The sequence below is a fragment of the Lindgomyces ingoldianus genome (genome assembly GCF_010093535.1).
Source record: "Lindgomyces ingoldianus strain ATCC 200398 unplaced genomic scaffold BDR25scaffold_1, whole genome shotgun sequence".
Taxonomy (NCBI): Eukaryota; Fungi; Ascomycota; class Dothideomycetes; order Pleosporales; family Lindgomycetaceae; genus Lindgomyces; species Lindgomyces ingoldianus.
The window spans coordinates 1,084,991-1,108,986 of record NW_022985162.1 but is presented as its reverse complement, the minus strand read 5'-3'; the positions used below and the strand labels follow the sequence as shown (position 1 = coordinate 1,108,986).

Sequence of the window (23,996 nt, the reverse complement as noted above, 5' to 3'; positions counted from 1 at the left end):
CTAAGATAAAACATCAGAATCGAGTGAGCTATGCAGTTAGAGCATCAATTCAGTTTATGAAGGAAAAGAGCAGCTAGGGCCGTCTTCTGCGTGGGCTGGATGTATCTACCCTGGACTAGAAACCACATAATTTGTACCTTGTTAGCATGTGCTTCTGGCGAGGGGGAGCTCGTGTCGAAGACCATCGAAACTACCGGCGGCCTGAAAGTAGAGGCAAGAGCGCAAGCCTACCCAGCGTGCGATTTTCGCATATCCTGATACTTCCACGCTCCCTTCAAATACAACCCATCCAATTCCTCCGCTACAGTCCCACTGTCCCCTTTCAGCCTTAAATAACGCCGATTCGACATACTGGCATTTTGAATCCAGACATTCGACCCATTAGGAAAAACATAATTATATCCCCCAGTATTTCCATACTGAAACCAATCCCCCAACCCCAGGCACGCATATGCCACAGTCAGTGGATCCCATGAGAACCTCGTCATATTATATCCCACATACCACCCATACGCCGCTTTCACAGGATCATCTGTTGGGGCCTCTCTTGTTAATCTCGCGCCTGTAGACACCATCTCTCCAACCTCAGAACCGAGGAAAGTTAGAGGAATGGCCGTCGGCCATGTGTTAACGACATGGGCAGTGGAAACGGGATTATCGCCGAAGAAATTAAACTCGTGGCCGGAAGGATAGCCGCCGCCCATTATGACCAGTTCTTTGACCTTCCTGCTAACAAGATCGTATCCATCTAACCCCGAGTATTCATCGGCGGTCGAGTTCAACAGTCCAGATAGATTCTCTAAAAAGCCAATGGAAGCAATCGTCACGCTTCCATCGTTGGCCCCAGCAAGCGTCTTACGATACAGAGCTACAGGCTCCCAGGTCTTTTCTGGTTCGAACCATGCGAGATAGCCACCAGACCAATGGTATGCTACCTTTGAAGCATATTCACCCAATTCGTACGCCCATGTATCAAAGAAACTATCGTTTGTGTACGGCCGTCGCAGGCTTATTGGAGTATTGGGGTGGCCGTAGTGGTTTAGGATGGCGGAGACTGCGAGTGCGGAGTATGAGGAGCCATAATTTACATTGACGGCGAGGAGGGAGATGCTGGGCAGAGTAGAGGCAAGGAGGAGAGCGGCAGCGTCGCTGCAGTTTAGTTAATACATGAGTTGGCTCGTCTAGGGATCGATAGATATAAGTGAGGGATGAGTGGAGAAGGAGACGTGTTAGACGGCAGGCTTGTACTCTACATCACTAAAAATATCCGTATCAACAATCAGAAACTTCCTCCCCGCATCTACCAATGGTGTGGGAAATAAGAGGTATGTAAACGCATATTTGAGCATGCGTTGTGGAGACATGACGCCGTCAATGAGGTCGGAGAAGCTGCCCATTGTCAGACGGCGCATCAAGGAGGGCGATTTGGTGAGAGAGACAGTTCAATGGCTCTACGTAAAAGGCATTGAAGAACATTTCTAAAATTCTCCATGTTGTAGCAAATATTGGGGCGCGGGGAAACGTGATGGTGGTTTGTTAGCAGCGGAGATGTGCGATGACTGAATTGAAGGGTGAATTGCTGCTGATGGTTGATTGGCTAAGAGTAGCGGTTAGTCAGCAATATGTTGGTTGAGGAAGCGGGAAATAATTCGTTCTGTTCCATCTCCTGAAGTCGGCGAACACAGGAAGGAGGAGTATGTTCGTCATTTGGCACAATAGCATAAACTCAGCAGTAAGACTGGATGTAGCCCTGCTCCTGCTCTCTTCCGACCCTAAATGGCTGTGGGGCGAAGTGCATCCCACAGAGCCGCATTTGGCAACAAGCATACTTTTAAGCCAAAGTTGGCCCGTATTCGGATTTGACCCGTAGAGGGATCACTGGGTGAAACTGTAGTGCGCGAGAAATACTAGGAGACTTCTAGAAGCTGGGGTCAAAAGTTAAAGGTCGTGATTGGGTTGAGGGGGTCTGGGTGGTGGAGGAGATTTTGAGTCCCAGTGAGATTTATGTAAGGCTATTTATTGATGGGTGAAGAACTGTTGCTCTTAGAGCCTAGTCAAGGGAAATAGTTATAGCAGTCCAGAATCTTCCGTTTTGTTAAGCTTTCTAGTAGAGACACAAGTTGCGCCGTCCCACAAGGGCCACAATTTGTATTTATTTACAACGCACCATGCCTTCACCATCCTTATTCAACCTAACCTTTCTCCTTCTTCCTCTTCTTCATCTCACAAACCCCTGGCCAACCTCAGAAGCCAAAGACGTCATCGTGGTACCGTCTGATGAGGCTCCTTTGCGTACGTTGCATGTGACTCCAGTCCTCGAATTGTCGACTTGATGCAAGCCCATATAGCCGATGTCAAGCGTTTAGCTGCTGAAGTGTATAAACAAGCTATAGTACGTCCTGTGTCATGCCGTTTTAATTTACCGGAGGCCTGCCAGAGATCCATCCGGGCTAACAAGGATGGCATGGTATATAGAGAGGAAACAAATACTACAACGCCTTCTTTGGACAAACGCGAAATGCCTACTCAGAACCCAACGGCGCGATGATGAAAGGTGGATTGGTGTCTTACTCTATTCCATACACCAACACAGCCTCCCTCCCTTTTTCCACACCCTCCATACTCTGAAAGTACCTACGCCCATTGAAAGCCCCACCACCCAAAAAGGTTCCGAATCCTCTCCCACATTCAAATCAAACGCAACACACGCAACGCAAACGGTCACTACACAATCCGCTGCCACTGACAAAACCAGCCGGACGGACGCTGCAGCGGCTGGGGTGCCCCCATGATGACCGAGGTTAGCACCGGCGTGATTTGGGCATGTCGGTCGTTCTTCTGGGTAAAGAAGCCTTGCGGGAATTAGCCCGCCGCCACGGGGTCTCCGTGCGCTGGATGAGTATGTACCGACTGGAGGTTTGATTTTGCATGAGTTGACGCATGCGCTCTGGCAAAGTGAGTATAGGCATGTTACCTAAATTACACTCCGTTCCTTTCCATTCCTGTGTAGTCAGTGCTTGCAGAGGACTCCGCTAACAAGATGAAAAGCAATGGACATGACGTTGAAGAACGGTGATGTTATGTACGGTCATGAGAAGACGCTTCGGGGAGTGTAGGAGAGAGGGGCCTCGTGGTATACGAGGAGAAGAATGAATGCGGGTAATTATAGGATGTTTGCTGCTGTGGCATACTGGAGTGGAACCAGGAAAACTGCCTGGTCGGTTGATCTAAATCACATTGAGCTGTGAGTGTTGAGATAGGCTGTAGGTGCTTGCTAGGCTAGAGACATGAGGGGCTGGACGTAAGAATAAAGGATGAAATAGGCTGAGAAGTGACTATTGATGTCTACGGGTGATTTCCGAGAAATCTATTGAATAGGAGCCAGCACAAAGCGCTATATAGTGAATGTGGAAGCACAACTTACAATTCTAAGTTCATTCCATGTCAGTCATTCGCTCTCAGTATAGTTTCCTAAGAGAAGTGGTTTTCAGGAGAAGCTGTGGCCTCTGTTAAACGATATAGTTGACAAAATTCGGGTAGTAGAAGATCACGAGGTTCTCCAGAGTATCCAACGCAAGCACTGCCGAACTACCGAGTTCCGCCCCTCCTAGGCCACCTCGGTGGCTCCAGTACAGTTTGAGCTAGAGCGTCGTCTCTTCAATCTGGGGCTTCTAGGCAGAGGACTTGGCGCGACTGGGAGATTCGATAATGCTAATGAAGAAGAGAGTGTCGTGGGTCTTGCGATAGCGTTCAGCTTTACTCTCTTGGAACTAAAAAACGATTGCGACGAAGTTAATCCGCACCGAAGAGCTCAATTCTAATCTTGTAAGTTGACTGGATATCGGGAAATGTAGGTAAGGAGCGATGAATGGAATGTAGATGTAGCATGGGTTGCTCAAGGGCCATGTTTTGGTTCGATATAAGATAGTAGGATACAGACCTCAACCTCTGGTGGATTGCTTTAATATCTAGAACTAGCGGCAGGGAAGTGAGCCATCTTTATTTCATAATCACCGTGCTTCTATCGATAGATAGTTTTTGGCTGGATGCTCTTGAAATTTAATGAGACCTAAATTAGGCCTCGAGTTTGACACCCTTACTCGGCAATCAGAGGCGGGATTCATGAGAGCTCGAACCACAGGTAGGGGTTTGAGAAGTGCGATGAAGGTGGTAGCGCGAGAACACAGGTTTCAGGTGCCATTCGAACCCGTTTGTATATAAGGCCGCCTACGGAAGTCGTTTTCGTGTCACTAAAACCGGCTTTGAAGCTCGAGGGCCGTTATGCAGCCAGACAATCTTAAGGCGGTGAAGGAGGCAGTGAAGTAAGACATGAGATAACTTTGGTATGTGTATAGGGGTTTATTCCCAGTTTTCCATGCATATAAAGAAGCCCCATGACATAGCGGTTGTCGAATGGAATTGGTGCGATAGGTTGGCTAGGCGAACACGCACGCATGGGGACCAAACTGTGGGAACACTGAACTTAGCTGCTACATCCTGATTAGCTCGGGGGCAAAGCTCCACTGTGAAGGAAATAAGAGTTTGTCGAGCTAATTAGGTATCGCCTTGAGTGAAAAAGAGTCATTAGCAATATTTATACATGAAACTTTGCTCGAAGCTTGCGGAAGCAGTTGGGATGGTCTAGGTGGGTCTTGGCGTAGAAGGCATGGGGCTCACCTCTACGTGACCCGATGCCATGGGTGCTGTCAAAAGGCTCTCTCCACGGTACGGTAAGGCGAGCACTGCGGTTGGGGAAGGGGTTTATCGCCATTTTTACTTTCCAATGAAGACACGCGATACGTTCCTGGCTTCCCTAGAATTTCCAAAGTGAAGCCTAGGTCAAGAATGGGGGTTTGAGGAAATTCGAATACGAATTAGAGGGGGAAATGTGATGTTTGACTGGCGTTCATACCCGCTGTAGACTTGTCCGAGACATTCTAGAGTGACTGCTAACTCAAACCGGTGACCGAAGCAAGCCTGGCTTGGGTATTAAGCCTCAATTGATAACCTCGTGGATAGTAATTAGAGAACCTATCTTAAATTCTTCATTGTCCGCTAAATTAGTGAAAGGTAAGAGCTTAACGATTCTTCTACATGCATGGTTGTCTGATGGTTTAGTTGATATGACGGAATGGACACTGTGGCCGGCGTGGATGGTGTTGGGTCGACACTTGCACAACCGGGATATTTTTAGCAGCTCCCACAGTTGTGGGGCCCGCTTCCGAACCGTCTGAGCTTGTTTGATCTTCATGAAATTTGTGAAGAGTTCGTAAAATCTAAGGTAATCGCTGATTGTGGACTCGCCGATGGCGAGGAAGAAAGTTATGTGCAGTTGAAGAGTGCGTTGGCGCAATCGCAAAATGATAGCTCCCTGTTGTCGAGCAGCCCAGGGTGAAAATGAAATAAGCTTGATCTACAGAGCTACGTTGATCCCGTCAAGCTCACCATAAGGCTGGATGCATGACCAGTTGCGCCGCTTCCAATCAAGGTCGGAAGTGATATCATACCCCACGGGACACCTCTATCCTCTCTCCAGTAAGGGTGCATCATTAGGTGAGGCAAAATGTTAGCATTACATCAACTAGTTACTCCTTCCCGGCAAGGCCGAAGATGTGACCTATGGCAGCAACGGATACCGTGGGAAGCGCCACCGTGCGATCAACGGATAGGCAGAAGTTATGCGGCACAATTCCGTTTCCACTTCGAAATCGTTTGACGGTGTGCTTGAGTGGTGATAGGTAGACAGGCTCCGGCTTTGGATCGACATCCATGAAGCCCAAGGTAGCGTCATTGAGAGACGAGGCGATAAAACAATATCAGACAAGAGCTTCGAAACCATGCGAAAATAGATTCGACGTAAAGGGATTCTGGCGACGAGATGCATGTAAAACAGAGGAGCGGAATGGCCGTTGAACATGGGGTGTAAAGGCACCAGTTCCGGAAGTTTGAACGTTACAACTGCAAACGAGAAGCACATGCATTCCCACAGTAGTTTCGACCCGACAGCCAATGCGAAAGGAGAATGGCTTTGAGGCTGTGGGTACAGGGGAGGTTGACGGGAGATCAGTTGTGGTGAACCGAAAGGGGGGTTGAGCTGAACGTACGGAAAACTGCATCCAAAACGACCTAGATCATGGAATCGAATCGAGACACACAGGATCACTATGTCGAAATAGAAGCGTGGCGGAGTATATGCAAAGGCTGCTCGATTTGTACAGGGTGGTGAATGGAAAGCGGTTGAAAGCCGGTTACGTCAGCTGGCAGCCAGTCGCACGCTGAAACTTGCCTCAGGCATTGGGACAGCCCGACGCCACCAAGGACTAAAATCTCCTCGCTCCCGATGCTCGCCGCTCGGCATTCTATCCCCCACATCAGACTTGCAATCAGATGTCACTGCCCCTCTGCGTGGCACAAGCCTCCTCCCAAGAATAACACCATATACTAGGACATTCACTCCCTAGCGCATGTCTTTGGAAAGGCTGCGCTAGTTAGGTAAGCCGGTCTTGGAAAGGCTATTCAATCTATGCCTGATCCGGGGCCAGGCGGCGTTCGCAGGGGCCTGTTTCTGCCGACAAGTTGTCGTGGACCCTGGCCCCTAAATCTAAAACGGGCTGTATCTTGCGAACACGTGAGGAATACGAGACCCTGCTCACCCCTCGTCCCGGCTCTCAAGAAGCATGACATCCAAAGTTAGCCCCGTCGACCCAAGCTGTGTTGAAGCTTAGGAGTCGTCCCTTTACTACAACAGAAATGGCAATCTCTTCTCCGTCAGTGTTCAATCACGATACAAAAGCTGCGGGTCCTCGCCATTTTCGCTCCATATTGCTGCTTTTGTCAAATTAGTCCCCTTTGGTCACTTTGTTATCCGCTATCGCTTCCCCGCCTCGTCGCTTTCCCTTGGATCCCAAAAAGAAGTTCCCGTCATGGTTGGCGTTCCAAAGAGTACAGGATGCTTCATTTGTCGAAAAAGGAAGATCAAGGTATGGCTTGCAGAGTGTTCACGTGTATGGCTAGCTAAATTCAGACTGATTGAGCAAGTGTGACGAAACTTGGCCGAGTTGTATCAACTGTCAGAAAAACGGCAAGTGCTGTCCGGGCCCTCCCGCAAGACACACCTTCAAAGACTTGGGACCAAGGTTGAAAGATAGCACTGCTTCACCGGTTGGAGAAGTATTCTACAGAGGTACTTATCACAGCGTACACAGTCCGAGTGAGTATACTCGATTACCTAATCTTGGAGTTAACGAGGCAGCTCACAGAAGTACGCCTGTCCAATTTTATATGCTAACGAGCAGCAGATTCCTTAACAACCAATGAAGTACAACGTAGTAAGCGGTTAACACAGCTTAACGAGAAATGGTCCGACAACGGGGGTGTCTTTCAGAAGTTCCGAATATCTAACAAGGGCGCCGATCAACTTCAAAAGAGATCACCACGCTGGAGCCCCCATCTTAGCCCAGGTTCTAGCCCGCCGCGAACTGCCATCTCTAGACAGCCATCCCCTTCGCGGCATCAAGAGTTATCTCGTGCCTTGGTAGAAGCTTTCACGACCGGCAGCGTCGGCCACCGCATGTCTGCATTTGGACCATTCATCCGTGAAGTACCTGCCAGAATTGGACATAACGTAGCGTTAGATGCCGCAGTTGCATGCCTCGTAAACGCCCATTCGTCAATGGTCCACAAGAAGAAAGCCACTGAGATCGCGAACCCCGGCCTCTACCTTCGAGCAGTCCAGGCCTTACAAACATGCCTGGAGAGTCCGAAGGAAGGCATGTCGTCTAACACGCTCTGTGCATCTGTCCTGTTGGGTTTGGTAGAGGTAAGTGTTCAGTGCAATTAGAGTACTTGCAACACCCACTGACTTTGCTTGGCACAGGCGATGGCTGGCCCAAGAGTGGGAAACCGTTACTTAGCCCATGTTGGAGGTGCCGGACGTCTGATGGAACTCCAAGGCCCAGAGCAGTGCCAGGACCGATTCGCTAAAGAGATTCTTCGATTCAATAGGGGCGGGATAGTAAGTTTATTTTTTAGATCTCGGATTCTATGCCTTCACATGCGTTGAGATCAACTTACAATTCCCCTTTGTGTCACTCTTCGCACCTGCCACTCGGTAGCTGCCTAGAGGTGGAAAGAGCGGCCTGCTACTTAGGCCCACTAGCTTGATATCTTCTACTAATAAATAGGCTGACTCTTCTTAGATTATCACATCCATATACGAAAGGAAGCCCTGTTTCCTCACAAGGCCCGAATGGAGTGACATTGCATTTGACAATAACGGGCTCAGCTTCGAAGACCATCTATACACTGAAATTTTACGCCATATGGCTAACTTTCCAGCACTTCTCAGAGAGCTTAGAGACTTAGATCAACTACCAGTTCAACCTCTCGGCGATGTTGTCTTACCGGAGTTCGACTTACCTTTCAACTTTGACGACAATCTCTCGGATACTTGTCCTTCTCTCGACTTCCCATCGGCGAGTTTTGATACTACCGACTTCGAGTTTCCAAATGAACCTTACATCCCCAACAATTATTGCGCATACTCCACTTCTCGAGCGATTCTCCTCAACAAACTTCAAAACATGAAGCAGGCTCTTTGCTCCCTAGGAGAACCTCTCAACGCTAGACTCCGCGATGGTTCCGCGGCTGTGGAACTTCCTTCTATCGAGGATGGTAGCCCTATTCCGACCGCTTTCCACTTTAATGGTGGACGTGTCGCGGTAGCTTACAACTGCTTCTGGTCCCTTCTCATCCTGACGAACAAGGTCATCATGAAGCTTCTTCCTCTATACGACTCCAGATACTATGCATTAGAGGCGGAATGCCGCACTGTTGCGTTCGAGATTTGTAAGACGTGGGAGGATGCCTGGGCAAGTAAGCCAATCGGAGCATTTCACACCGGACTTAGCTTCGTCATGGCTTACGAATTTACTACACTGGATGTGCAGGCATGGATACTTAGGGGATTGAATGCACTTTTAGATCATCAGCTAGTGGATACGTTCCGTTGGTCGGATGAAGCGATTGCGATGATGAGTGGGAAGCTCTGTGGTGAAGGGCCCGATCTAGTCTTCACACATGGACGGACGACGGGGTAAATCTCGTTGTCCGAGGCGTTAGCCGTTAGATTGGGAGCTGTCATTCTTGTACACTTTTCGGTGACTGTCTTTTCTGCATAGCGGCATTGGTGGGTTCTTGATTACCTTTACGTCTTCAATTCTAACAACGGAGTCATAACTTACCTTAGACTGTTTGTAACTAGTGCAATGTTACAAGTAACTATATGAATGCCAAAGGCAAATCTTCGATTTTTCTACTTTCTAGACAGTAAGAACAATGCAAAAGGCAGATGCTAATCGCTATTTGGGTAAATACATAGCTAAATGCATTAACCTCCACATCTCAAGTCTGCACCTTACCTTTCTCATCCTGTATCTTCTAAACTCTCTTTGCCATCTCCTTCCAGTCGTTTAATTACCGTAAGCCAGCTAGCAAACGCTCACATGAGGCGTCTGCAGCCGCAAGTACTTCCTCATTCTTTCCAACTGATCCCCCAAGATCGCCATTCAATGCTCAAGCATAATATTTCATGAGTGCAGTAGATAATTATTCAAGACACTCTTTCCATAGCAAACAGTTTTGAGGTCATTGTCCGGGACGTTTAGGGCCCGGGAGCGGCCATCCTTCGCTTTAAAGTTCCCGCTGTATGGAACGTGGCCACGTTGATTGGATAGTGCGAAATATGCATCTGCATGGCTTCCGAAGGGTGCAAATTCGAACGCGCCTCCTCCCAGAGCTGGCCCAATTTGGCCCACTGGTTTAAGGAGTGGCCTACCCTCATCACTGAGCAACTACTTGCTACGGAGAACTCGTTCACTTCGCATTAGATAGGAGGCAGGCTACCAGCTAATTCGAGGCAACTGGGCTATTTTCTACTTCAGCCAATTCTAACTTGGCAATGTTACTTCCTATAGGATTTAGCCTTTTTTTTTGTTAAAATAATGTAGTTCACAGTGATGAGCTCAGCACCTGAATGTATATTGAGCAATGTACATTAATTATATACACTCTCTGCTTGCCTCCTCCACGAGCATGAGATCTATGAGGTGAGTTCGTTTAGATGGCCTTGATGAGATTATTGAAGATTCATACATGGATATTCTCTTATTTGAACATGAGGTTGAATAGGTGTGGGGAGGATCTAAGCTCTGGGCTGAGTGAATTGCCTACTTAGGCAGGAGTTGTGAGCAGGATCACTTCCCATTGAAAAGAAAGCCAATTATTAAACTGGCCCGTAGTACGTACGCATCATCCAGTGCGCTCGCAGAGTGTTTACGGAATGTACGCAATATTTCAACGCCGTTATGGTGAACATATTACTAATTCACAGTCTTTATACTTCTCGGGTACCTCCATCATCATTGCTCTTCCGTCTAGTCATCTCAATCCCCTCCTCCGCACTCTCAACCGGTCTCGCTGTCTCCCTCTGATCTAGTCTCCGAAACATAATATGAAACACCCCACCAGCCAACAGACTCGTCGCAGCCAGCCCAGCATACAACCACACCAAGTTCGGATCTTTGGCACTTGGCGCAATTAATATCCCGAGCGCACTTCCAAGGGCCGAAGTTAACAGGAATAGTGACATAATAAACGACTTCATATTCTCAGGTGCTTTTGCATAAGCGAGTTCAAGCCCCGTGATCGAAGCTAGGACTTCAGAGAGGGCGATGAGGATGTATGCGGGTGCTTGCCAGGCGACGTGTATCTCATTCGGTTTGTACTTGTCTTTAGATATCTTTCCAGCTTCACAGTGCGAGGGGGAGTCGAAACAGGGTGGCGCCGAGTAGATGCGGGATTGCAGAATAGCGGCATACACCATGGCGAGAGAAGCTATAAAGAAGCCTAAGGTGATGCGCGTAATGGGTGCGAATGCAAGGTGGAGAGTTGAGCGGAGGAACGGGTAGATGAGGCGGTCGAGGAGAGGAATGAGGATGATAATAGTGAGTGGGTCGATGTTTTGGAGGATGTCGTTAGGGATGCCGTGGAGTTCCATTTGGCCAGCTATTTTGGTTTTAGCTACAGGTCTATGGGTGGTTAATGGATGGGAAGAGGGAGGGATGATTTACCTTGCGAGACGAAATTGTTCATCATCTGCGAAAACACGACCCAGTAGATAGGGAAGAACGCGAAGACTTTGCACGCCATAAGTGCAATCTTCAGTTCATCAATGAATTTGTCATCCCAGGGAGCCTTGTATCTTCGCCTCCCTTGTTCTTGCTCTTGGAATGAGGGCTTCGCTTTGTCGAGGTCAAATCGGTTCCTCATAGCAATCCAAAGTGCCTTGAAGCAGTTACCAATGACTCCACCTTGCGGTGGTCGAATAACATATCTCTTTTTGCCGGATACCAGGATGAAGTAGCCAACGCAAAACATGAATAGAGGCAAGAGGTACGCGCTCCAGAATCCCACATGTAGTTCCAGATTCGTAGTTGCGATGGCTGATAGAGACCCAACGTTGATACACATGTAGAATATCATGTAAATTCTCTGGACAGTGAGTTCTGGGTCCACAATGACCCTCTTTCCACTGGAAAGGACCTTGACGAACGGTTTCGTCCTGCGGACTTGTTCAGCGATGAGGGGCGAGACGTTGGATTTGATACCGCCCGTTCCCAGACCAATGATGAACATGGATGCGATGAGACCAGGGAATGCTCCCCCATGCGCAATGGACACTGGGAGGGATGTAAGAAAGAGGATAAAAATCCCGACCATGTACACAATAGAGAAGTACTTGATGGTTATGTATTTCCCAAGATACTGATCTGCCACAATGGCGCCAATGATAGGCGTTAGGTAGCACCAGAATTGAAAAAAGTTGGAGAGAGCCGTTGCTCCAGCCTGCTTGAGGCCAATTGCTCCAGGGAGACCATTCGGATCGTGCCATTTGTTGGACATGTAGTTCTGAAATGGACCGGAAAGACCGTAATATGCGAATCTCTCGCATAGTTCGACAATTGCGACAAGGAAAGCACTCCATGGCAGTTGGTCAGGAATCCTTCGGAGGTTTGCTAGCTCATGTGGTGTAGGCTCGCCTCTACCTAGTGACGGTCGGTTTGCGACATCTTCGAATTTGAATTCTGGATCTATATTTGCCATATTTGACCTGATGAAAAAGTTAGTTGTTATGAAAGGTCTCGTGTTGCGTTCGCACTTCGAATCTTTAAACCGAGATGTCCATGGACCTAGAATCTCGCCTTCAGAGCCAACAATATCCAATCAACGCTCACAAGAATTCATCGACCACCAAACAGAAATCAATAGAAATAATCCTCAACTTACGGCCCTCCGTTCTCGGCCCCTTTACCATGGGCCGTCATTTCCACAGTATCATCCTCCGTTTGCGCGACAGAAGTATACACACCCCTTTCCTCCCTCTTTGCCGCTCGCCATGGTTTCGGCATGTTTCCGTTTTTACACGAAACTGATTTATCTTCTAAAGACTACCTCGGATGATCCGATGCCTCCAAATCCGTTATCATATTTCGCGGGGAGACAAACAATGCGCTAACAGTTGCAGATCCTGCCATGCAGCGCTACCTAGGTATGGACTATGAGGAGTAAAGAGAACAGGGAAAATGTTGACAACTAAAACCCGATGCCCACCCCGAGGATTAGAGGGAATTAAGATAGGCAGTGGAATTGTGATGTCGATGTCGTGGAGTTGAAGACACGATGCTAAATTGGAGGTGAGACGGATTCCGCTTCGGCTTGTCCGCATTGAGTGTTGAATAGCGCAGAGCATGTGGCGTTCACCAGCCACATATTGTGGCACACTTCCCTACAATACTTCTCAGAAAAGGTGTATTAGAGGCATCCTTACATTAAATTCACGGTCTCATGCATTTGGAAGTCACGATATCCGTTTATTTAGAGCGCTTGGGTGTCAAATCGAGCCTATCATTAATGTTTCATTTATCACGATACTGGAGACAGATCCCATGCCAATTTCCACAGTAATAGGAAAGTCAGAAGATATCCATTGATTACTTCTTCTCCTCAAAATCCAAAAAGCTCCTGATTTGCACAACCGGCGCATTCATAACTGGCAAACCTAGACTCACAACACTCGCCCTCTCCCTCGGCATATACGCCGGCAAGCACTCCGATTCCCTCTCACTCCCCGGTGCATAAACTTCCTTCTTCTCACGCCCATTGCTACCACTATTCTCCTCCGTAACCTTCAATCCCTCCCACAATCCTCCGGCTTTATTCCCCCGACTCCCTGCCATGCCACTCCTCAGCTCGGCTTGCCACATATTGAGCTCCGAGTCCATGCTCTGTCGCTTTTCCCGGCGCTGTCGAAGCCGACGCCTACAGTCTAGTATTCCCATACCAATGGCGAGGAGGGTGAGGATAGCGGTCACGGTAATGCCCAACACGATGCCAATTCTCGCGCTGTGCGAGATTCCGCTATTCTTGTCCGCCTCAACAGTCGTCAGGGGAACAACCGGTACTGCTGTGTTGCTAGTATCGACGACGGATGTTACAGTGCTGGTGATGGTGGCGTTATGCGGATGGTGAGGTGGATGTGGGATGAAGCTCGTTATCCAGGACATTGGTGGCCCTGTCATGTCGGAGCGATGAGGGTGGGGATACTGGACTGTCGTTGTTGCGGGGGGCGGCGATCCTGGCGGAGGATCTATGAAGGGCGTCATCATTGGTGGTGGCATGAAGTCTGAGAGGGAGGGGTAGTGAGGCCGGAAGTGCAACGATGATTGAAGGGAAGGGAAAGCGGAGGGGTCGGTGGAAAGCGGGGGGTCCATTGTAGAGAAGCCTTTTAGTGGAATGACCATATATATTAGAGTGGCCTCTCTTGCGTCCGTTCGATGCAAAGTCAATACCTAGTAGGTACTTGGGAATGAAGTGCACGTGACGAAAGTGCAAAGACCACAAGGGAGACGAGAGAAAAGGGGAAGAAAGAGATTTAAAAAGTTCACATGAGAATGAGAACTATATGTATAATGAGGCGCACGACGATATGTGGCTAAAAGGTGCGGTCACGGAACACTCTCGCCGATAGGTACTAACAATATGTATTCATGACCTACTAAATAGGTAATGAGGTAATTGGGTGCTGCCCGTTAAGATACCGAATGATAGTGTTGCCAGGATGTAAAACGCAGAGAGAATGTGGAAGGAGCTTAATTCCGGAGACAGTTCCCCTGGTCTCGCGATAAATACGCACGAGTCTTCGTTTCCTCGTGCATATCAAGCTATCGATTCTCTGCGTGTGCGTTTGAAAATATTGAAATGGGCCAGCAGGAGAGACCCGACATTGCATGAATGCAAGTGTCGATCGGTTCAACAGTCCATTCGCGATAGAGGCGGTTCTGGTCTTAGATCTAGAAGCACAGGGTTAGCACGCCACAACCGCAATCCAAGGAGCTATTACAGGCCTTGAAATTTTCGGAACATCATCTCCAGATCTACAACAAGGGAGTTACGAACTTACCCACTAACATTTCCCCGCAAAGAATTCATCCAGATGTCTCACAACTTCTCCGACCCCTGCCCCATTCGCCAAACAGCTTCGAATCCATCCGGGCAACTTAGCCTGAATTCGCTCCCCACTATATCGTCTATCTAGCATTAGGATTGCAGCATAATCGCCTCGATGTCGAATAGCTCTACCAACTGTTTGATTCACGGCTCGCATACAAGCGTTTTCGTAGAATTCCCGTGCCGCAACCTTGCCGCCCTGCCCAATGCCGGAAGCTCTGGTAGAAATATACTGCATCTTTGCTTTCCATTCTGCCGAATGCGGATTGGGGAATGGGAGCCCCACGACGATAACTCCGCGCCCTAGGGAATCGCTAAAGTTGATACCCTCGGAAAGAGTCCCACCTATGACAGCGAAGAGAAGAGCACCACGGCCATTACCGGAAGCAACTGCGCTGCAATATGCATCGAGGACCGAGTCCACAGCTGCTTCTTTAGATCCTTTAGAAGGTACTCCTGAGTTTGGGGCTTGTTGTTGGCTCCGCTGTTCAAGGTAGATCGGTTTGATCTTAAGCAGGGCATCCCAAAAGGAGGATCCAGAGGTGGGGGTAAAGCGTAAACGCTTCCATGCAGCAATGCAGCTATCGAGATAAGAGTAGCTTGGGAAAAAGGTTACAAGGCCATCGGGGACATGCTGTGCAAAGCTCAATATTGCATTTCCGAGGTGGATCATCTAGGCGTGTCAGCGGACAAATATTTCACTAAAATGCCATATTACGTACCATCCTCTCTAAGTTGCGCTTCTCGAACGTGAAGTCAAAATCGGCTCCACTCGAAGTCCTTATGACAGGAATAGCTAAGAGATTCGAGGGTGGTATTACATGTCCGCACGACAAGGTCATGATCTTTGAAGGGCCTAAGTAAGATAGCAAATGCTCCTCGTAATCACTCATCTACCTTATATTAGTAGCATGACACAAGTGGCCGACACGTTGAACTTACTGGAGACATTGTACCACCTGCGAGAACGACTGCCCGAGCTTCCTCAACAATGTCCTTGAAGTGAAAGGTGGGATCTAGCAACAGGTATTTCAAGGCTATCGAGTTCGCTTCTTCTTTGGAAAAGAAGAATCGCCCTTCGGCAGATGGATTCATCAGAGAAGCTAGGAAGCCTTGTACATGCGTTAAAACGGGAACAGTCTGCCGGGGAGTGTGCTTGATATGCGCATCTTGGCCGTTCTCTTGGGACTGTTCGGCAAAGACAGTATAACCATCGACTTTGCGAGCTAGCCGACTATCCTGGAGATACCGATTGAGTTTGAAAAGGTTGATCTGATCAACACCTTTACCTGACATGAGATCGCCTGCGTTGACGAGGCAATCTATAGCTTTGGGGTCGGCACTTTTCGACCGAAGATATGCGACGATTGAATCCAAGATTCGAATAGACTGAGCAACATAAACCCGGTTCTTTCCCTTTAATTTGTGGCGAAACTTCCGAAGGTATAATGTGAGCTGTGTGCGAGCTAACTGTACTTGCTCCAGGGTAACTGAGATGGAATAAATGCCTGTGATGGCATCCATTAAGTTATGCGCCTCGTCGATGATAACAACATGGTCCTTGAGAGAGAGATTTAAGGCTTCACGCGCAGATTTTTGTAGCAATAAGGGGTACGGCAAGGTTATGACCTACTTCCGTCAGTTCAATATACATGAGGGATCGAATTGAGGTGATTTACCTCACAGAATTTAGTAGCTGGCCGAGAAGCGTAGTATGGACATATACTCAGCTTCCTCCCTAGGACCCCGAGATCCTCGATATCTCTAATTCTAGCCAACGCATGGTCCCGAAATTCATTCACTAGAGTTTCGGTTTCTTTCGTGGGCAAGAAAGGGCACTTAGAGTCTGAAGATATCACTGGCTGTTGTAGCTCAAGACAGCGTTCGTTGATAGTAGTGGTGTTCCCGAGTTTGCTCACTTTTGGATTAATGCACAGATTCCTTCTCGAGCCTAGCGTCAAATATTTAATGTCCTCCACCAACTGAGCATCGTCCTTAATTTCATTTGGAGCATCCAGCCTAATTGCTGGCGGCATTCTCACCCGATTGAGCTCACTCGAGAATTGGGTTAGTTGGGAGTGAGTCCTGGAACAATAGAAGATCTTTATCTCGTCCACAGCGTCCTCTTCGCGCTCTTTCTTTGGGCCGACTGAATATCCGAACTGATCCATCAAAGCTTGCGTCTCAGCGGATAGGCCAAAATGATTGAAATTGGATGACGTGGATTTCCGACTCGCCTCTTCGTCGCTTTCATAGTCATCCAAGACGAAGCGTGTCTCATCAGCATCCTCCCGGCTCGCTTGATCCGACGAAACCTTCTGCCTCTTGTATAGTGGTTCTCCATTCTGGTATCTTTCTTTGACGCGTTTCTCCTTTTTCTTGATATTTGCGATACGAGTTTCCAATTCTTGGCGTCGGTGGATAGCGGCCTGTTTTTTCTGCTTTCGAGCATACTCGATCATCCAAGTAGGTTCGTCATTGCTTGCCGCATCTGTTGCACAGCCTTCTTCGAACTCTCGTCGTTTGTGATCGCGTAGCCATGTGAGTGAGCCACATATTAGACTCAATGATTTCCCCGTTCCGGTAGGCGACTCGAAAATGCCGACTTTTCCATCTTCCAGACAATCATAGACGGCGTTCATGAAGTCTTTTTGAATTTCATATGGTTCATAAGGGTGGTGGAAGTCTCGGCCCCGGTTCTCGTCATCCATACTGGTTGTGATTATTGGTTGGGAGCGGAGGAACCGCTAACGCGACTGCGCTTGCAAGTGAGAGACAGAGTGTCACGTGTGAGAGATACATTCTCGACCCTAGCTGCTTGTGTGCTAGTTAGTATACCTGCACAGCCACCCCCACTAGCCTCTTCTTTGTCACTTGAAACTCGAGCTCTAACGAAGACCACCGGGCAATCACTCTTCTCCCTAAATGCCAACTCCCCTCTCCTGTTGAGCTCAATTGAAGGATCCGTCTTATTTTGAACATGTCACTCATTTCTGGTATGTACGCAACCCGCTTCGCTATCACACAGACCGATTTGTTTCAACAGACGCTATTTGGGCTGCGTCGCCCAGTACAACTCGTGGCCAACCCACCCCTCTCTCCTCCGATCCAAAAGGTGAAAGAATAGCCTACGCCGTACGTGCCCAATATCTCCTATTAACGCCGAAGCTAACACGCGTCCTTGATCATTAGTCCAACAAATCCATTTTCCTCCGTTCGATCGATAACCCCGCTATCAGTAAACAATACACACAGCATACCACCCAGACTACCGTTGCTCGGTTTGCGCCCTCAGGGTTCTATGTTGCAAGTGGAGACGTGTCCGGAACCGTCCGAGTATGGGATTGCGTAGGCGAAGGTGCTACGAAAGGTATGTGTGTATGATCTGGATTTGACAGAGGCACATTATCTGCATCTGGCGGTGTGAGATTGGGAAAGCAAGGCTAAGGTAATTTATAGGCGAATATCACATTATCGCCGGCCGTATCAACGATCTTGCATGGGATGGCGATTCACAGCGTATAATTGCCGTTGGAGATGGCAAAGAACGTTTCGGCCACTGTATCACGGCCGATAGCGGCAACACTGTTGGCGAGATCTCTGGGCACTCGTCACAGATTAACTGTGTGTCTATTCGACAACAGCGCCCTCTCCGCGCTGCGACAGGTTCCGACGACACCAGTTTAGTGTTCTACCATGGCGCTCCGTTCAAATTTAATACCAGCCTTCGAGGTCAACACAACAGATTTGTCTTTGGCACCGCTTTTGCCCCAGACGGCTCTGTATTTGCCAGTGTTGGTGCGGACAAGAAGATCTGGCTATACGATGGACGGACTGGAGAACCTAAAGGCCAGATTGGGGAGGGTGTGCATACTGGCAGTATATTTGGCATCTCGTGGGCTAAGGACTCGAACAAATTTGTGACAGCATCCGCAGACCAAACAGTACGAATATGGGATCTAGAGGCGGGCAAAGCGATCCAAACATGGAGAATGGGGGAGGAGGGCACCCCAAGTATCCCAGACCAGCAAATGGGAGTCGTTTGGCCAACAGGGCGTAGTGATGGCCTCGTGATAAGTGTTGACCTTGAAGGGAATCTCAACTATCTTGTCGGTGGAAACCCAAAACCAACACGGGTGGTTCGTGGTCATCAAAAGAACGTCACGGCTGCTGGAAAATCTGGGTCGACCTTTTTAACGGGATCTTATGAAGGCCGAGTCCTTGCATGGAACATTGCAGAAGGCCTGGCAGACAAGGTTGAGAGTGACTCACACTCGAATTACGTGGCAGGCTTCGCGACCTCTCATTCAAAAGGTGAGGCAGAAGTCTTTAGCGTAGGCTGGGACGATACTCTGAGATCTATATCTGTTCCAAACAAGATCTTCACAGGGTCTCTCAGCTCCCTCAAGTTTCAGCCGAAGGGCATCGCGACCTCGTCGGGATTGGTTCTTGTACTGTCATCTGATTCGATCGCGCTCTATTCCGAAGGAACCAAAGCTGGGTCCTTTTCCGTCAAATATGGCCCCACCTGCATAGCCGCATCCGGGATAACTGTCGCAGTAGGCGGTGATGACAGACTAGTCCACATCTATTCGCTTTCTGGTACAGAATTAAAGGAGACAGGCACGGAGGTTCGTCGGGCAACATCTCCTATCTCTGCTCTATCATTCTCGGATTCTGGCGACAAGCTTGCCGTTGGTACAAGTAACGGTAAAATATACGCTTTCGAGGCGTCTGCGGACTGGAAACTCATCACGGACAGATGGAGCGCGCACACGGCACGCATCACGTGTTTGGCGTGGGATGAAAATGGCAGCTTCGCAGCAAGTGGCAGTCTGGACACCAATGTCATGGTCTGGAGCGTACAGGAGCCGGGAAAGCGTATCAAAGCACTCAACGCCCACAAGGATGGTGTCACGGGTGTGGCATGGGAGAAGGCCGGCAAGGTGCTCTCCACGGGTGGAGATGCGAGTGTGAAGGTGTGGAAGGTGGCAGGCTGAGGGCTGATGTTCTCCCGATGCGCCCTCAATCAGACCTTCCCTGAGTATCGGATAAGCGAGTTCGCAGGATCAAAAAATGAGGCAACTCGTAGAAGGGCCAAGTAGAAGTTGGAGGACATGGTCGGATAGAAGAGTGTGTGGGTCGCGCGTGACATGTGAAGGCCGGGTGTTCGTATCTTGGACAGATCTTACCATGAGCTTTGAAGGCCTCTTGATTGCCTTCTGCCTTATCGAATAAAATCGCGCATTGAGGCTATGGCGTTGTCAAGCGAGGGTCCCTCAGGACCAATGCGGCTTTTAGACTCCTACAAAAGCTGAACGGCCGCTTCACTCCTTACAGATCTCCATAACTTTTCTCCCCTCACAATTCTAATTCGCTTCAACCTTTCGTCAATCTCTTTCCCCTTCCAATCTAGTTTCATCATTCTCAAACAATGGCCGGAAACTATGGTCACTTCACCAACCACGGCTTCCCGAGCGGGCCGAACGATGAACTCAATGCACAATTGCTTGCATCTCTTGGGGTCGAATTCTCTGTCCAACAAGATATCATCCAGCAGAGTTCTGAGCCCGGCGACTCTGGAAGTCGTGACCAATCGTTCCCCTCGTCACCTTCACCCCGCGCTGCACTGCCTCAGCCTTATGCACACCAACTGCACCCCTCCTCCTTCCACCCCTCACACACCATCGTCCCACAGTCAAACGGCTCACCCGTGAGTCCTCTGCAATACGGCAATTTGGCCTCTGGCGCTCCAGAGACGACTCCGCCTTATGAGTCAGATACCAGTTTTGGAGGCGTGCCAATGTCAGCTTCTGATGGCCCATATGGGTTTGACCTCAATGCAAGCCCGTAAGTGCTCGTCTGCTCTTCAAACACTCAACCTACTACCCACATGCTGAGCAGTCTGCCTGCTATTGGAAAAATTCTGGATTAACCCCTTGACCCACGGATGGAAAACCTTTATTCCCAGAGTTTTGCTTTTTCTCAGGCCCTGCGTGGACCGAGGACAGCCCTGGACCTAATATCTTAGATGACTGAGCCTGACTATCCGGCCAATGAAATGCCAAAATTTAAAGGATCCGCCGCATTAGGAATGTCGAACCGTGGATCCCTGAGATACATTCCGAGTCATTTCCACCCGGCCTCGAAGCCTAGGATAATACCACGTGACTTTAAGCCTCCCCTTCCAAGGCTGTCTTTGTCCTAGTGCAGTCTTTGGCCTGAGCCTGGAGTAGGTTTACGTGGACTTCCCGAACTCGCCGTATCCGGCCTTCTCTTTTGATCTCGGTAGGCCTAATCTCTTCAACACTTTGTAGCTCTGACCGGTCAAGGAATGCGATTGTCTATTGGGAGGTTTGTCACTAGAGGGGAGTCAGCGACTACCCTCGAAGTAATCTGGCTCCATGGCTCATCCCTGTGATAGGAAATACTCTTCCTGTGATTATCGACAAACTACGGGCCCTGCACTGGAACCCATGGCCGTTATACAGCCGGGACGAACACAACATCTTACCAACTCAACAATGAGGACCCTCGTTCCTAGACCCCATCAAGCCGACTCTTCTAGTATCAGTACCGTGAGCGTTCCTAGCTACTATTCCATTCCCAGATAGGAGCCCTATGCACCAAATGGCAGCCACCTCCAAAGTCTCAGAATAAGGTATGGTATACCCTTCATGTACTCGTCATTTGATTGTTGTCTATACTTGGCCTTCATGGGTAGTTTTAGCGTTGATAGTCATTTCTCCCCCTGGTGGAATCCTCGAATAAAACTTTTTTTATCGACCCGAGGAACAATCGAACCAACTGTGGAGAACTATCGCCCTGGACCATTCAGCTTCTGTCTATGCCAATGTCTTGGCTTTGCCGTTAGTCCGGAATCACAGATTTATCAGTCACCAACTCTGTTACTTATTTACGGTTTTACTCTGCTGGTCCCATGTGTACCTTACCCAACATTCTCCATGTTTCCGCTGATGAAGTCTATGCACGGCTGGAATCGTGATGCGAAAGAACAGCCGCTGAATGTGACCTGAAATCGACGATATCCACAACCCTTGATGGAATAAGGCTCTTTCGACCTGATTCGTGGAACACCTACATCGGGAATTTGCTCCGCCGTTGCAACATGAACCAAAATCACTGGCTTCCAAGGTTGTATGGGTCGTAGTCCGAACAATTCTCCTGAGTCTTCCCTCTGCGGATGCTTGGTCTGCCATCGCCGAACGACTTCTCCACGCCCTTCATACAGCTCCAGAATGGAAATAAGCCTCTCACGACCCATTCTGGACTACCCCCAAAGGCCGACAGATGCCTTCGCCTCACGGACGAACCTTCAGTCTAATCTGTATGCGTCATACCCCTAACTCCATCCGGAGTCCATTTTGCAGAATAAATATCTTTGGTACACGATCACCATAACAACGTCTGACTTTGCGTCTCCCTAGACTGGGCTCATTCATGACTCCCTTGAACTATCCCTTTCCCGGCCTTTCGAATCACTTCCCCGACCCTCCTAAAATGCCTTCGTAAGTCTTCGAACCCCACTATTATTATGCCAATTCCTTTAACAATTCCTTTAGTCCGCGGGCTTCCGTGCCTGTAACACCAACCCTCCTTCCACCCGCTCCTCTTCATACATCTCCCAAAACCCGTGTGAGCTCGAGCCGGCGCAACAATACCCGACGAGGTCATAACCGTGAGCGAAACGGCATACAAGCTCACATCATGGAAGATGGCACTATCCAATGTGCTAAAGGAGAATGCCGTGGCCTTTCCTTTGGCCGTACGGCAGACTTCAGACGTCACCACAACCAGCAACATGCACGCAATCGAGCCGAGTACTGGTGCACATTTGACGATTGTTCGCGCAGCTATGTTCCTGGAGGTGGGAAAACCAGAAGCTTTGGCACCAGGAAAGACAAAAGAGACGAGCACCTCCGTAATGTTCATGGGGCTGACACTCGCTAAGACCCCCTTCAAAATTCTCCGTCGTCGAGTTCTTGAGACGACGGCATCTGCCAATAGGAGGCACATTTTATGGCTTGCCCCTCTACGCCCGATCAGGTCAGGGCGATACGTTGGAAGCTATCTTGGTAGGCGTTTTGTTATTTATCTGTCTTGTTTGGGATTTTCGGGTCTTTACGATCATCTGGTTCTGGTATATCTGAATGTATCTCTGAGGGTGTTTATGGAGTTCTTTCGGAGTTCTATATCAGCAAAACGGATGGATGATACCAGTTTGATTGGCGTTACCTGTGGAAATCGGCCTATTGTAACAAGGGCGCCATCCCTATTTCACGTCTCTTTGTACATGTATCTCTTAGTCATCTGGACTCTTACTGTATATTTCCTGCTTTTCCTTCTTGTATTGCATTCTTACTTTAATGTGTCTTTCATTTCTCTCTTTTGTATTTACAATCTAGGTTACGGCTTCTCTTCAACGGCCACGGGAATGATGATGGTGTTTTCTTCCCCTTGTTCTTTTCTTTCGCTCTGCTGTCGAAAGTTTGTATGAGTATATATTCCCCAGAATACACTTCATGATTTGTCTGATTGCATCTTTCATCCACCTCACCTGACTTCGGCTGATTTAATCGGAATGTGTGAATGTGGTGTCAAGGCCAGGGCCGAGAGACATCCAAGACCTATTTGTTTGGCGTCATTATCTGTCCTCTCAACCGTGTTTTCCCAACACACCATCGCGGGGGCGCGTCGAATATACAAATATCATAGTTCATTGCATTTTTAATTAGTCTCAGGTTCCTACGGCACATCACACGCTCACATCTAGTGTGGAGAACAACACCACCCAACACCCTTCGCCATAAGCCATTCGCTCCGCCAACACTCCGCCTAGATGAACTACCTTTTACCATTCTTCACTGTAATGTAGGCATGTAGGCATAGAAAGTTTCCTTCTAGATGTACTGCTTCCCCTGCTTGGTCGTGCCTCTCATCTTCTTGAGTCTAATGCATGGTTACAGCTGCCAAAGATAGGGATGCGGATACCGAGTCAGGGGGTGCGGACGGAATATTGCCACGTTTACGACTATATGCACCAAGAGACAGCCAAAAGGCATGCACAGGTTGAATCAGCGAGGATTCAGCTTGCATAGTGGATATTTATGAGCGAGATGGGATGCTCCCCGGATGCCGGGTCCCATCTAGATCTTTGATCTGGTCCACTTGCGGGTCCAACCCATCACAGTTTTCCTACGTTGTATGTTCCAAGTATTCTAAGCCTTACAGCCTACAGAGTGTATGTGTAGTGCTTCTGGCTAGTTTTCTTATTAAAGATTAACTTTTTAAGAAGCACTAAATTCTTAGCTGTAAACTGCCTTATATAATTATAACATCCTGCAGAGTTCTATAGGGAACATCTAAATCTACTAGAATAGAGATACTGTCTAAGTGCGGGTAAAAAGCTT

At 48.7% G+C, this 23,996-nt stretch overlaps 10 protein-coding genes across 10 annotated transcripts; 5 read left to right on the top strand and 5 right to left on the bottom strand.

The window, feature by feature from the left end:
- Positions 1-227: 227 nt before the first annotated feature.
- Positions 228-1,349, bottom strand: BDR25DRAFT_206224 (nucleoside hydrolase; the record flags this gene model as incomplete). Its single annotated transcript, XM_033684482.1, has 2 exons — positions 228-1,149; positions 1,249-1,349. The coding sequence occupies 2 exons, from the start codon at positions 1,347-1,349 to the stop codon at positions 228-230; spliced, it is 1,023 nt and encodes a 340-aa protein (XP_033554565.1).
- Positions 1,350-1,374: 25 nt separating this feature from the next.
- Positions 1,375-3,475, top strand: BDR25DRAFT_348042 (uncharacterized protein; the record flags this gene model as incomplete). Its single annotated transcript, XM_033694358.1, has 16 exons — positions 1,375-1,428; positions 1,463-1,522; positions 1,571-1,624; positions 1,673-1,866; positions 1,903-1,930; positions 1,962-1,995; positions 2,074-2,089; positions 2,138-2,272; positions 2,314-2,403; positions 2,459-2,780; positions 2,806-2,825; positions 2,867-2,955; positions 3,015-3,072; positions 3,112-3,159; positions 3,206-3,244; positions 3,364-3,475. The coding sequence occupies 16 exons, from the start codon at positions 1,375-1,377 to the stop codon at positions 3,473-3,475; spliced, it is 1,353 nt and encodes a 450-aa protein (XP_033554564.1).
- A 34-nt stretch (positions 3,476-3,509) lies between these two features.
- On the bottom strand, positions 3,510-6,130 carry BDR25DRAFT_390210 (uncharacterized protein; the record flags this gene model as incomplete). The annotated part of the gene is made up of 17 exons (XM_033698088.1): positions 5,745-6,130; positions 5,590-5,700; positions 5,446-5,530; positions 5,205-5,413; positions 5,084-5,170; positions 4,955-4,995; positions 4,872-4,922; positions 4,778-4,834; positions 4,678-4,742; positions 4,608-4,641; positions 4,468-4,550; positions 4,294-4,436; positions 4,137-4,268; positions 4,015-4,095; positions 3,836-3,940; positions 3,695-3,770; positions 3,510-3,641 (listed from the first exon to the last, which is right to left on the bottom strand). The coding sequence occupies exons 1-17, from the start codon at positions 5,975-5,977 to the stop codon at positions 3,510-3,512; spliced, it is 1,725 nt and encodes a 574-aa protein (XP_033554563.1). The 5' UTR covers positions 5,978-6,130.
- A 574-nt stretch (positions 6,131-6,704) lies between these two features.
- On the top strand, positions 6,705-9,233 carry BDR25DRAFT_275074 (uncharacterized protein). Its single transcript, XM_033687469.1, has 5 exons — positions 6,705-6,980; positions 7,039-7,210; positions 7,299-7,819; positions 7,877-8,014; positions 8,199-9,233. The coding sequence occupies exons 1-5, from the start codon at positions 6,924-6,926 to the stop codon at positions 9,096-9,098; spliced, it is 1,788 nt and encodes a 595-aa protein (XP_033554562.1). The 5' UTR covers positions 6,705-6,923; the 3' UTR covers positions 9,099-9,233.
- Positions 9,234-10,393: 1,160 nt separating this feature from the next.
- On the bottom strand, positions 10,394-12,467 carry BDR25DRAFT_338492 (peptide transporter-like protein PTR2; the record flags this gene model as incomplete). Its single annotated transcript, XM_033693285.1, has 3 exons — positions 10,394-11,064; positions 11,130-12,169; positions 12,346-12,467. The coding sequence occupies 3 exons, from the start codon at positions 12,465-12,467 to the stop codon at positions 10,394-10,396; spliced, it is 1,833 nt and encodes a 610-aa protein (XP_033554561.1).
- A 466-nt stretch (positions 12,468-12,933) lies between these two features.
- On the bottom strand, positions 12,934-14,041 carry BDR25DRAFT_364636 (uncharacterized protein; the record flags this gene model as incomplete). Its single annotated transcript, XM_033696856.1, has 2 exons — positions 13,128-14,041; positions 12,934-12,960 (listed from the first exon to the last, which is right to left on the bottom strand). The coding sequence occupies exons 1-2, from the start codon at positions 13,857-13,859 to the stop codon at positions 12,934-12,936; spliced, it is 759 nt and encodes a 252-aa protein (XP_033554560.1). The 5' UTR covers positions 13,860-14,041.
- Positions 14,042-14,204: 163 nt separating this feature from the next.
- On the bottom strand, positions 14,205-17,276 carry BDR25DRAFT_275071 (ATP-dependent RNA helicase-like protein chl1; the record flags this gene model as incomplete). The annotated part of the gene is made up of 5 exons (XM_033687468.1): positions 14,205-14,408; positions 14,519-15,238; positions 15,288-15,458; positions 15,508-16,194; positions 16,245-17,276. 4 exons carry the CDS (start codon positions 17,274-17,276, stop codon positions 14,522-14,524), a joined length of 2,607 nt encoding a protein of 868 aa, XP_033554559.1. The 3' UTR covers positions 14,205-14,408; positions 14,519-14,521.
- A 199-nt stretch (positions 17,277-17,475) lies between these two features.
- On the top strand, positions 17,476-19,829 carry BDR25DRAFT_275069 (WD40 repeat-like protein). Its single transcript, XM_033687467.1, has 4 exons — positions 17,476-17,561; positions 17,612-17,700; positions 17,758-17,935; positions 18,025-19,829. Exons 1-4 carry the CDS (start codon positions 17,546-17,548, stop codon positions 19,563-19,565), a joined length of 1,824 nt encoding a protein of 607 aa, XP_033554558.1. The 5' UTR covers positions 17,476-17,545; the 3' UTR covers positions 19,566-19,829.
- Positions 19,830-19,999: 170 nt separating this feature from the next.
- Positions 20,000-20,500, top strand: BDR25DRAFT_348035 (uncharacterized protein; the record flags this gene model as incomplete). Its single annotated transcript, XM_033694357.1, has 2 exons — positions 20,000-20,415; positions 20,467-20,500. 2 exons carry the CDS (start codon positions 20,000-20,002, stop codon positions 20,498-20,500), a joined length of 450 nt encoding a protein of 149 aa, XP_033554557.1.
- Positions 20,501-22,278: 1,778 nt separating this feature from the next.
- BDR25DRAFT_206593 (uncharacterized protein) lies at positions 22,279-22,536 on the top strand (the record flags this gene model as incomplete). The annotated part of the gene is made up of 1 exon (XM_033684496.1): positions 22,279-22,536. A coding segment is annotated over one exon (258 nt), but the record flags the coding sequence as incomplete, so codon positions are not given.
- Positions 22,537-23,996: the final 1,460 nt, after the last annotated feature.